The sequence below is a fragment of the Tenrec ecaudatus genome, chromosome 11, assembly GCF_050624435.1.
Source record: "Tenrec ecaudatus isolate mTenEca1 chromosome 11, mTenEca1.hap1, whole genome shotgun sequence".
Taxonomy (NCBI): Eukaryota; Metazoa; Chordata; class Mammalia; order Afrosoricida; family Tenrecidae; genus Tenrec; species Tenrec ecaudatus.
Genome location: NC_134540.1, coordinates 75928909 through 75941221, shown reverse-complemented (window position 1 = coordinate 75941221; position 12313 = coordinate 75928909). Strand labels below are relative to the sequence as shown.

The 12313-nt window shown below is 41.4% G+C and overlaps 1 protein-coding gene across 1 annotated transcript in view; it reads right to left on the bottom strand.

Annotated features, from left to right (window-relative positions):
- The window catches only part of IL1RL2 (interleukin 1 receptor like 2), a 56522-nt gene that overhangs the window by 38460 nt on the left and 5749 nt on the right, over window positions 1-12313 (bottom strand). The window contains exons 4-6 of the mRNA XM_075562681.1: window positions 6116-6275; window positions 4126-4128; window positions 1423-1488 (exon numbers count right to left, since the gene is read on the bottom strand). Of these exons, the coding sequence (XP_075418796.1) occupies window positions 1423-1488; window positions 4126-4128; window positions 6116-6275 (229 nt within the window). The remainder of the gene's footprint in view (window positions 1-1422; window positions 1489-4125; window positions 4129-6115; window positions 6276-12313) is intronic.

Here is a 12313-nt window from a genome sequence, read left to right as displayed (position 1 = left end):
TTGTTTTAATTCTAGTTGTAAATTCAAAGTCTTATGCCACTGTGATTGTGTGATGGGATCTGTACAATTTCCTTTTGAGTTTTTCATAGGTCGTTATGAGCTGACAGGGCACCTGGTGGCATAGTGGTTATGTGTTGGGCTGCTAACGCCAAGATCAGCAGTTCAAAACCACCAGCCCCTCTGAGGAGAAAGATGGGATTTTCATTGGCCTCTGAAGCTCACACGGACAATTCTATCAGGTCACCATGAGTCAGAATCTACTCGATGGCAGCGAGTTAAGAGGTTTTTTTTTAATAAAACGATCTAAGAAATGTGTGATTTCTATTATATTATTCAACCCCTTTGCTCCTTGCTTTCTAACAAGTCTGCCCGAGTCAGGTAATGTTAAATCCTCCACAATGTTTTGCTCCTTATATTGATTCTGAGAGTTTTAACTTATTTTAATGCATTGCTATTTGAAACACAAGAGTGTTATTTGAGGGAACTGTTGTCATCTCTATTACTATATTATGATGTATTTTATCATTTTCCCAAACCATGCGTTCTCAGACATGAATTTTGTCTGCCTGATTTCGCTTCTGTTATTTTTTTCCAGTTATATCTTTAATCTCCCAGATCATTTGAGATTTATATATGTTTTGAGAAAAATATATGATTGGTTTTAATATGTAACTCAATCCCATGTGTCTTGATGTGACAAATAAAAGTTTCATCGAAGTTACAGCCTTCCTAAAAGTTGTAGCTCTATGGGGCAGCTCTATGCTGCCTTACAGATCACCATAACTTGATGGTATGGGGTTTTTGTTTACTTAGTTTTGGATTTCCTTCCGAAGGTACTAGATATATTTTTTGTTTTACTAATCATTCCCTTTAACTTAAAAAGAAGAAAGAAAAAAGAAAGAAAACCCCTTAACAAAAGGTTGAGCCCATTTTTCTCTACTTAGACCACAAACTGAGGCAGTCTTGACTGTTCCCTTTCTCTATGAAATAGGGACTATAGCATGACTACCCCAAGTCCTTTAATATATACTTTCCAGTGTTAGATAATATAATCTAGAATTCTTTTTTTCCCTTTGATCCAGTATTCTTGATCAACCTTAGTGAGTTGTAGTTTTCCAATATGCAGCTTTTCTTTCACAAATCCTTTTTTTTTTAAAGTATTTTGGATGCTTTTACATGAGCAAACTTACAGTAATCATTTAGACCTAGAATGCTCACTGTCAGACCTTTGTGGCCACAACTCCCCCAGGCCTCGGCTCTGCTGAGTTTTTATCTTGCTGCCTCTCCTAACGACGGTGGTATAGCCAATGCTGAAAACTAGATGTGTGTGGGATTTGTCTTCATCCTTAAAGTTCAAAAAAAGCCCTAAGATATGTAAATGTTCTACTCATGGCACTTAGTGATTTCAATGGTTTTACTTACCCAGTTCTACTTCAATGGAGTTGTTTCTTGGATAAGTAATTTTAGGGACTCCATATTCAGTTTTTTCTGTTAAGAAATCATACCCACATAAAACGGCATGAGAATCACATAGGGTAGATGCTCAGCTCTTCAGGGGGGTAGTACAAAGAAAGCACAGCACAGAGCAGGTCTGCAGGGGATGTTGGTTGCGAAGAAAACAAGACACGTGAAGCAACAAAAGTCTCACTCCAGAAGTAATGGAATTGTCAAGGAAAAACACAAGCAAAGCTAGACGTCAACCTACCGAGATAGCTGACCTCTAAAGGACATATTTTGTGTAAATATAAACTAATGAGATGCTATAAGAAAATCCCATTATCTAATACCCCAAAATACACTTTGTCCATGGTGACCATAAGCAAAGTTCTATACTGTTAGGTGGGAAGAATTCATACCCTAGCAGATGATCTGCAGTTTTAGCCTCCACCCCAACCTCTGCTTTTCCATATCCTTCAGCATCCTTTCCTCTTTTGTTATTCTTCAAAGATTCACGAGACTGTGTCATCCTACTTATACCTTATGGCTGTCTTTCTTGTACCGATATCTGCAAGACCCTTCGTCTTTCTCCATTTCTCCTCCATTCCACTGTCCACAATTTACCAGTTACCTACTTAGTCCCATGATCCTCCTATCCATTTGTGGGGATGTATGCACAAGTTGTGAGGACAAGCTAGGGAATAAATGGAAAATCGCATGCCCTTTAGAATGGCATTAATATTTGGATATTATACCAACTATTCAAATTCAGTATGATAACACTACCTAGTGTTATTCGTTTCATTATACGACCTAATTAAGGTCACCTCCACACAGGAGATCTCATGCATCTAAAATCTGAAAATCATTCTAGGCAACCACTTTTCTCTCACCCTCAACTTCAACTCAATACTTTTCCTCAGCAATCTCCTTCCCACCCACCACTTCAACTACCATTTAAAGTCCAATGCCTTTGAATTGTATATCTCCAGATCTTTCATTTAAACTATAGACTATCAGTTCTCAATCTGTGGGTCGTGACCCCTTTGGGGGTCCAACAACCCTTTCACAGAGGTTGCCCGATTCATCACAGTAGCAAAATGACAGTTATGAAGTACCAATGAAAATAATTTTATGGTTGGGGTCACCACAACATGAGAAACTGTATGAAAGGGCTGTGGCATGAGGCAGGTTGAGAACCACTGTTCTAGACCCATATAGATTCTTGCCTACTCTACCTGCATCCCTGTAGGGGCATCTCAAAGCACTTCATACTCGAGTTATCTATCACCAAACTCATATCTCATTCTAAAGCTAGTTTTCCTTCAGAGACATCTTATTTTATTGAATAGAATCATGATCCAGTGAGTTACATAAGCTCGAAGACCTAGTGTCATTGGCATGGTTACATCCCTCACTGTCCATCTTCAGTGGAACACGAAGACCACTCACTTCTACTTCCTCACATGCCTTGAGTCCACCTCCCTCTTCACTGCCACCATGTTATGTGTGCTAACATGTGGTCTCCCCTGCCCTCGTGTACCTGCCTCCCAACCATCACTCTGGTCCCTGCAGGGACCATTCTGTGCACAACTGCCCAACCCCTCATTCTAAAATGTGAAATATTCTGTGCTTCTCTCCTGGTCTTGACCCTTCTGGGCATTAACTTTTATTCTTAAAACAAGAGGGAGCTTCAAAAAGTTTGCAGGAAAAAAAATCCCATTATCTTTGCATTTGGCAAGCTTTTGGTAGTGCCCTGGTGCGATCCAGACTTCCCACTCCCTGGGCGATATGACCATTGAACACGTTTGGCTGCTAACTGAAAAGCTGGAGGATCCAGTCTACAAAGAACCCCATCAGAAGAAAGACGTGGTGATCTATTTCTGAGCAACTGGTCATTGAAGACCCTATGGGACACAGTTCTACTCGGACACACGTGGAGTCACTGTGAGTCAGAATCGATTTGGCATCAGTGGTTCTGTTTTAACTTGATCTTGAACCGTGACCACGTCTGAACTCTTCATGTGCCATGTTCTCCCTCGCCCACAACACTCCAACACAACCTGTCTGCTTCTCTGTTCTTCAGACACCAAGCTGCTCTTGCTATAGAAGAAACTTGCTCCTTTAGTCTGAAAAGGGCTCATCCATTCCTCCTTTAGTTAATGCTTCCCGACCCCTTCGCATTAGCATCATCAGGAAGTCCTCTCTGACTCACCGTCTTCACAACAAGTCCGTGTCTGTTTGATCTTATATTTTTCCTTTCCCTAATTGCATTAATCTTCTTGGTAATTATATATTTCATTAGTGGATTATTCAATTAATCTCTATATCTCCTCTCAGCTCACACACCATGCTCCACATAAGCAGTGATCAGGTGATTCTTATCACTCTCACTTTTTATTTCTTGGCCCGGCACACAAGCTGGCCTGATTAGGCCCTTGGTAAAGAATCACTAAATGACTAACCTCCACTCAAGTACAGACTACCTGAAAACTTGCGGAGTTCAAGGCTCCTTTCACCTCTTCTTCATGCTATCTCTTACTTGATCTCATCTGTCATAAAGGCAACCTTGTCGCTCTGCCCTCTCAACCATTCAAAGGTTGGTCCCTCAGTAGCTGCATGATGAATTCTATGTACACAAGGAGCCTTTGATCTTGCCCTTTCTCACTCTGTGGCCTTGGCTTCCACCAGCTGTCAGCTCATACTTAGACTAAAGAGAAATTGGTTTTACATCTAATGTGGACCATGAGGTTTATTATTTCCACATTTGGCTCATACTGTTTTTATGCATAGTGACCCCTCCTGACCCTTTTTTACTAATTTAAATTGTATTCATCCTTCTACATCCAGTTGAGACATTATTTCTCCTTGGCTACTTCATCAGCACTCATTTGCCACCTCTGTTGTCCCACCACATTCGAGTGTGATGATTCTTTCTCTGTGCTAAGACACTCTGTGTATAACTCTATACTTACATACAATGTTGAAATAACTGGCATAATATCTCTAGAGCCACTACCAGCAGACTGGGAGTATCTCAACAGATGAACCAATTTTTGTCATTTCAAAATTTTCAGGTCTAACATAAATTTTTGCCTGGACATAAAAGATCATAGAAGTTTCCAAAAAAGTTTTTGAAGCCCTATGTGACAGATATTAAAAACAAATGCTTATTGAGCTGAAATGAAATAGACAGTTCAACCCAATGGGCTTTGGAAGTAATTTTCTGAACCTTCAATATTTGGGGTAGGTGTCCCAAGAACCTCCCACAGAAATAACACATCACTAAAACAGTCTAGTATTCAACCATTCTGTTAATAAATTATCTGTGTCTCGTTGAGTTTGGACACTGGACTCAGTGCTAGGGACTCAATGTGAACAATAAAAAGTAGATGCCTACTTTCAGAGATAATAGTTATAAAATTAAAGAATAGAAAAACCAGAACATCCAATGCAATTTTCTTACTTAAGAAGTTCTTATCAAAGAAAATTAAAATCAAAAGCTCTCCAAGAGCATCTAAAGTCAAACAGATAATTTCAGGAAAAAAATCATCAGGGAAAGGCTTGGTGGGGGTGGGGCGGGTAGGAATATGATGAGGAGCAATATGACTGGAACACAGGGAGTCACTGAACCTCTGCAGACTAAATGCCAGGGTGTCTCTCCTAGCAGGGAATAGGGAGCCACCCATACTGAATATATCACCCAAGGGAACCTCACTGTTAAGAGATAACTGACAAGTCATCAGGACATTCACATAAATTAAATTAATACATGAGGGTCCAAGTCAAAGAACTATCAAATATCTAATTCCCTCCATTTAGATGGTTGTTGTGTGCTGTCATGTGGATTCCAACCCATAACAACCCTTTAAGGCAGAGCATGATCCTTACAGGGGCAAATGACCAGGTAGCATATACCTCTCTCTAGGAAACCCTAGTGGGTTTCAATATCTAATCTTTCAGTTAGCAGCCAACCACTTAACCAAATAGCCTCTACTGAAGAAGTCACAAAGATAGCCTAGCAGGAATTCCTATGTCAATACATTGAGGGAAAACATTGCTTGCACGAGTATCAAAATACCTAAGTTCTAGTCTTGCTTTTGTCATTAGGTAGCTTTCTAAACTTAGAGTCAATTACTCCCCTCCTGGGCTTCTATGGAATTAGAGTTTGGGCCTGAAATTACTTCTAAGGTTTCTTTGCATTTGTAAGTCTCATGCTCAAGAAAATTGGCCACTAGTGTTTATCACTGAAACCCCACAAACATTCAACCAAATGCTGAGCCATGTCCACCCATGTGGAACTCTGCTGAGACTCAGTGGAGTGGCCCCCTGGAATTTTCATCAGAGAAAACTTTCAGCATAATAAGAATGTCACTGTATGTCTCATTCTCCGAATGCCTGAGTTTGGTCAGGCACCTTACAGGCATACTACATACACGACCTCACTTAATGTTCACAAATAAGCCAGGAGCTTTGACTATTCTATTTTTTCAGTTGAGAAAACCTAACTGCTCACAGTGTTCTGCTTCACGCTTTCTGTTCTCAGACTTTAACGAGGACGGTTTTGAAAGCCTGCTCCCTCTCAGCAAAGTCAAGATGGAGAACCACGTCCGTGCAGACCAGCAAGCTCACACAAAGCCAGGAGAGGAGGCCAGGACACAGATATGAGCATACTTACTGACATCTACACTAATGTCATTTAAAACTGTGTAATTCTTCCCCTCGTGTGTCAGTCGTGCTAGGCATGCATATTTCCCTCTATCCTCTGCTGAGATATTTTTTACAAACAGCTTCATTCCCACAGAATTAAACCGCTCTTCGTGAATCTCTTTACACCCCTAAACACAAAAGTAAGTAAATAAACTGGTGAGTATTTTGGAATACCAGTACCATGCTTAGCGACACCCTAAAAAGCGCGAGAACATTCGAGAAAACAATAGCGTCCCTTGATCTTACCACGTGTTTAGAAGACAATCTAACCAAATGATTTGACAAGGAATGAGTCATACAAAGATTACATTCTTTTTTAAAAACATATCTTAGGGACTCGTGCAGCTCTTATAACAATCCATCCATACCTCAATTATGTAAAGCACATCTGTACATTCTTTGCCCTCATCATTTTCAAAGCATTTGCTCTCCACTTAAGCTCTTGGCATCAGGTCCTCTTTTTTTTCTCCCCCTCCCTCCCCACTCTCCCCTCCCTCATGAGCCCTTGATAATTTATAGATTATTATTTTGTCATATCTTGCCCTGTCCAATGTCTCCCTTCACCCCCTTTCTGTTGTCTGTCCCCCAGGGAGGAGGTCACATGTAGATCCTTGTAATCACTTCCCTCTTTCCAACCCACTCACCCTCTACCCTCCCAGTATCGCCCCTCACACCCCTGGTCCTGGATGTATCATCTGCCCTGAATTTCCTGTGCCTCCAGCTCCTATATGTACCAGTATACAACCTCTACTCTATCCAGACTTGCAAGGTAGAATTCGGATCATGATAGTTGGGGGGCAGGAAGCATTTAGGAACTGGCGGAAAGCTGTATTCTTCATTGGTGCTACGTAGCACCCTGACTGACTCATCTTCTCCCCTAAACCCTTCTGCAAGGGGATCTCCAGTGGCCAACAAATGGGCCTTAGGTCTCCACTCTGCACTTCCCTCTTCATTCACTATGGTAAGATTTTTTTTTCTGATGATGCCTTATACCTGATCCCTTAGACACCTTGTGATCGCACAGGCTGGTGTGCTTCTTCCATGTGGGCTTTGTTGCTTCTGAGCTAGATGGCTGCTTGTTTACCTTCAAACCTTTAAGACCCCAGATACTATCTCTTTTGATAGCACCACCAGCTTTCTTCGCCACATTTGCTTATGCACCCGTTTGTCCTCAGCAATCATATTATGGGGGTGCGCACCCAATGATATGATTTTTTGTTCTTTGATGCCTGATAACTGATTCCTTTGGAACCACGAGATCACACAGGCTGGTGTGTTCTTCCATGTGAGCTTTGTTGCTTCTGAGCTAGATGGCCACTTGTTTATCTTCAAGCCTTTAAGACCCCAGACGCTCTATCTTTTGATAGCTTTCTTCACCACATTTGCTTGTTCACCCGCTTTGGCTTCAGCAGTTGTGTCGGGAGGGTGAGCATCATAGAATGCCAATTTAATGGAAGAAAGTATTCATGCACTGTGAGAGTGCTTGAGTAGAGGCCCAAGGTCCTTCCGCCACCTTAATACTAAACCTATAAATATAGGCACATAGCTCTGTTTCCCCATCCTCATATATATTTTTGCATATGTACATGTCTTTGTCTAGACCTCTATAAATTCCCTTTGCCTCCTAGCTCTTTCCTCTATTTCTCTTGACTTTCCTCCTGCCCCACAAATATTACATTCTTATGTAGCACCTTCCAAGATCTGTGATGAGCGTGAAGAAAAGTATGTGCTCCCTAGTACTTGGAAATTCTAAAACTTGTTCTACTTGTTGGGCAATATACATGTGTATCCAGAGGATTTGACAAAGAATTGCTAAAATGAGTAATATAAATAATAACTCTAATAGGAGTTAAGAGGAAAACAGCTTTTGCAGACTAGGCTTATGAAGGAAAACTTCATAGAGGAGGAAGAATTGGACTGGCCATGAATGGTTTTGTTAGGAGTAGGTAAACAGGCAAAATTGTCCTTCACCTGCAAAGACTGGTTACCCCAATAGACCGCAACCCAATGGTACCAGAGCCCTTTTGCCAAGACTGCAAACCCAGGTGAATACTGATAGATTTTTCTACCTGTCAGGACTTGTCATCTCTCAGAGGTTCCAGTTCTTATGCTAATTGCCACTCCCCTGTTCCTCTCACAAGCCACTTAGTCCCAAATCTTTTCTCCTCTCTTTTTTTTTTTTGTTTGTTTTTTTTTTTTTCTCCTCTCTTAAGGAAGCGCCATTTCCTAATGTGACTGGTTGGTTAATTGCATGTTTGGGAGCATCAGCAGTGAAGCACATGGCAGTTCAAACCCACACAGAGGGGCCTGTGGGGACAACGCCTGTGAGCCACTGCTGGAAGCTCACAGAGATGGAAACCCAATGGATCAGTTCTACTCTGCAGCCATGGGGTCCCCACCATTCAGAATCAACTCTCCGGGAATTTGCTTGATATCCTCATTCAAATATTCCACTTCTTATTGTTGCTCACACTGCAAGAACTCTTTGTTAGACAGGAATCGTACGTAGTCCCAGATCTCAGAAAGTTCAAAGTCTAATAGGTAAGAGCAGCAAGCAACCCCTAATTGGAGATGTAATTGCTCAAAGGCTTGGCTCTATCTTCATTGAGTCAGTTAAAAAGCACTGGAGTGCAGACATCACCATCATTGGAACGGTGTGAATAGATCCATCTTGTGCTGTAAATCTCAGGAATACCAGAAAGAGCATTTATTGATTTAAAGTGTGTACAATGACTTTCTAAAAGCCTTAAATTCTTTCTCTGTAAACACTCCCATGTGGCATACTAACCTATAATCAAACAATTGCTCTCTAAATAGAATGAGAGCTACTAATAAAATCTGGTGGTTGAAGGCATGAGACTTTTAATCACAAGATGCCTCCTCCTTTAGAGTTGTTGTTGTTGTTAAGTGTCATTAAGTCCATTCTGACTCATAGGCTACAGAATGAAAGACCTATACAGAATGAAACACTGCCTGCCCTGTACCATCTTCACAAGCATTGCTGTGTCTGAGCCTACTGTTGCAGCCATTGTGTCAGTCCATTTCATTGAAGAGCTGTTTCTTTTTGCTGACCCTCTCCTTTACCAATCATGATGTTCTTTTGGAACTCTTGACAGAAGGAGAAAACCTCACCTCTCTCCCACAGAGCAGTTGGTGGATTTGAACTGCTGACCTTGTGATTAGCAGTCCAATGCATAACCACTATGCCACCAGGACTCCTCCCTCCTAATGTCTTGCCCAAAGGACAAGAGATGAAGTCTTATCATCCTCTCTTCTAAGAAGCATTTCAGCTGTACTTTTTCCAATAAAGATTCATTCTTCTGCAAGTCATAGTGCACTTAGTATTCGTCTCCAACAATGTGATTCAAATACATCAATTATTTGGATTTCTTTATTCATGGTCCAGTTTTGCATGCACATGAGATGATTGAAAATATCACAGTTTTGAGCAGACACATCATAGTCTTCAAAGTGACATCTTTTCAAAAGTTCAAAAAGATTTTTTACAGCAGATTATCCCAATGCAATTCATTGTCTGATTGCCTGACTGTTGCTTCCATGGGAGCTGACTGTCAATCACAGTCAATTCAGAATCTTGACAACTGCAAGGATCTTTAGGCAGTTACCATCTTCAGCTGCTGCCATTAAGTCAGTTCCTTCTCTCGGTGACTTCGAAAGGACACAACCCTGATGCACACTTTCCCTAAGTTTAAAGTACACAGTATGACTCCCTTGGTCTCCCTAAACTACTGTCTTAGATCCATGTCCTTTATGATATGGACACCCCGCCTCTCTCCCACCCCCCCAAAAAAGCTGAGTTCTTGAGAAATGGAAGCTTGTTCTCTGAATGGTGCCTAGAGAGGCATAACCTCTGGGTGCTTCTGCTATACTTCTATTATTGAGCTTTCTCCTCTATGACTCACACATTCTTTCATCCGAGAGCTGCATATGAGCATATTCAATTGTACTAAGATCTAACATGACTAGCTTGGGGAACAATTTATGCCTTTACTTGGACTGCCTCTATTCTGAATCAACTAGGGCATTGCTTTAAAATCTAAATCTTCAGCAAGCCTTGGTTGTTATTTTTTGATGATGTCTTAATAGCAAGATTTTAAATCAAAATATTAATAATGTCAGCCAACATTTGGATGCTTCTTACATTGCAGGCACAAAGATAAATGCTCCCAACCCAGCATGTGCAATGGCCAAAGGTATGTGATACCCCAGAACATGCTGGCTAAGCAATAGTATGCACAGAGCATTTATGAAAGCAAGCGAATGAGGCCACAGAAAATCATCATGTGAAAAAAGCCTATAATGCATTTGGAAAAGAGAATTAGGTGATCAGATTTGATTTTTAGAATAATCCCTAGAATGACTACGTAGAAATGTTAAAAAAAAAATTTTAAGGATGAGGCAACTCTAAATACAGGAAATAATTTAGGAAGTTGTTTCAGTAATCTACAGATAAGCAGAATCGGAAGTGAGGGAGCACCACGCAGACAGCACGAAGGGCGCACAAGCCGCTCGCTCAGCTGGGATGCACAGAATGCAGTGAGAAGCTCGGGCAATGAGAAGGGGATTGCCATGCATCCAGCTGCAGTGGTAGAGAAGGCATAAAGAAAGTCAAGAATAAACATCAGATTTGGAACAAGATTGAAAATGCTCGAAATCTGATTAATTTGGTGAGCATTTGTTTGACCTTGAGCTGGTACAGAGGCAGCACACCCTTAGCAACAGGAGTGGCTTCACCAAGCTCCTTCCCTGGGAACTACATTCCGAATCTCAGCATGAAGCCATCCTCCTTTTAAACTGTGTCTGTGACCACTACACTTCAGGGTTGCTATAGTTCAGGGTTGCAGGGTTATGCATTTGGGGTTGATTGAGTTGGTTGTTGTTTTTTAGTCTGGGAACACTCAAAAGTTTTTACTTTGTAAATCAATGGTCATTGCTTCTTCATTTTATCTTCTTTTCAGTTTCTGAACAGTTTCATGTGAAGGTTCTACTTTTGAATATCATGGGAATCTGGAGTGAGTGAGTGAGTGAGTGAGTGAGTGAGTGAGTGAGTGAGTGAGTGAGTGACTTAGTACTGTATAGATCATTTCACTTAATCTCAGAGAGTTAAACAAAAAACCCAACTCTATGAGGCCACATATATCAAGATTTAGTTGCAGGAAACAAGCAAACACTAATAACAGCAAACACATCCTACCTATTTTAGAATTGAGTACAGGAAATTGGCTTTTACAAAATCTTTAGAAGGGCTGGGAGAAAAAGATGTTGGCCAGAATCACACCGCAGAACTAACTTGCCTTGCTAGCTGCTATTCATACTACAAATCATGAACGTGAAGAATCAAGACTTCAACAAACCCCACTTTCAAATCAGAGACCAGGAGCTGACACTTATGCACTTATGTCTCAATTGAGTCACATCAAAAAAGCAAGTAGAAGGCATATGCTCTGCCTCTGGACACCCCCCCCCACACACACACACACTCTCACCCCCACCCCCAGAGCAAGTGATTTGGCCCTGGAATGCTGCTGAAGAAGACCATGTGTCCCTGCCTTGACTTTCCCTGGAAAGAGTAGGAAGATGCACCATCTCCTTTTTAGGCGTTCTAACCACAGAGCCAGTTAGAAACACCAAATCACCTACTGCCCCTTAGTTACAAGAGACTATGGAAATTGTCGGGTGTTAGTGCGTTGTTTAGCTTTGTAACCTCTACAATACAGAGAGGAAGACTAGAATGGATAGTGAACGTTGGCTATTATATTTCCCTACCGGAACTTTCTATCCATTCAACCACTTTCTCTCTTAATTTGAATCAACCCCCTTGACCTTGCTAATTTCTCTCAATTACTGGTTTTACTCAGGCACCATTTGTTGTACTATTGAAATGGATACAAGGTGGCATCAAGTCGGTTCTGCCCCACAGCGACCTAATGCACAGCAGAATGAAACTGCCCAGTTCTGCGCCATCCTCACAATTGTTCCTATCCTTGGGCACACTGATGCAGCTACTGTGTCAATCCAACACCTGAGGGCTGCCTCTCCTTCACTGCCCTTCTACTTTACCAAGCATCGTGTCCTTCTCCTGGGACTTGTCTAGAGACAAGACGAAGTCTTGCCATCCTTACCTCTAAGGAACAATCTGGCCTTA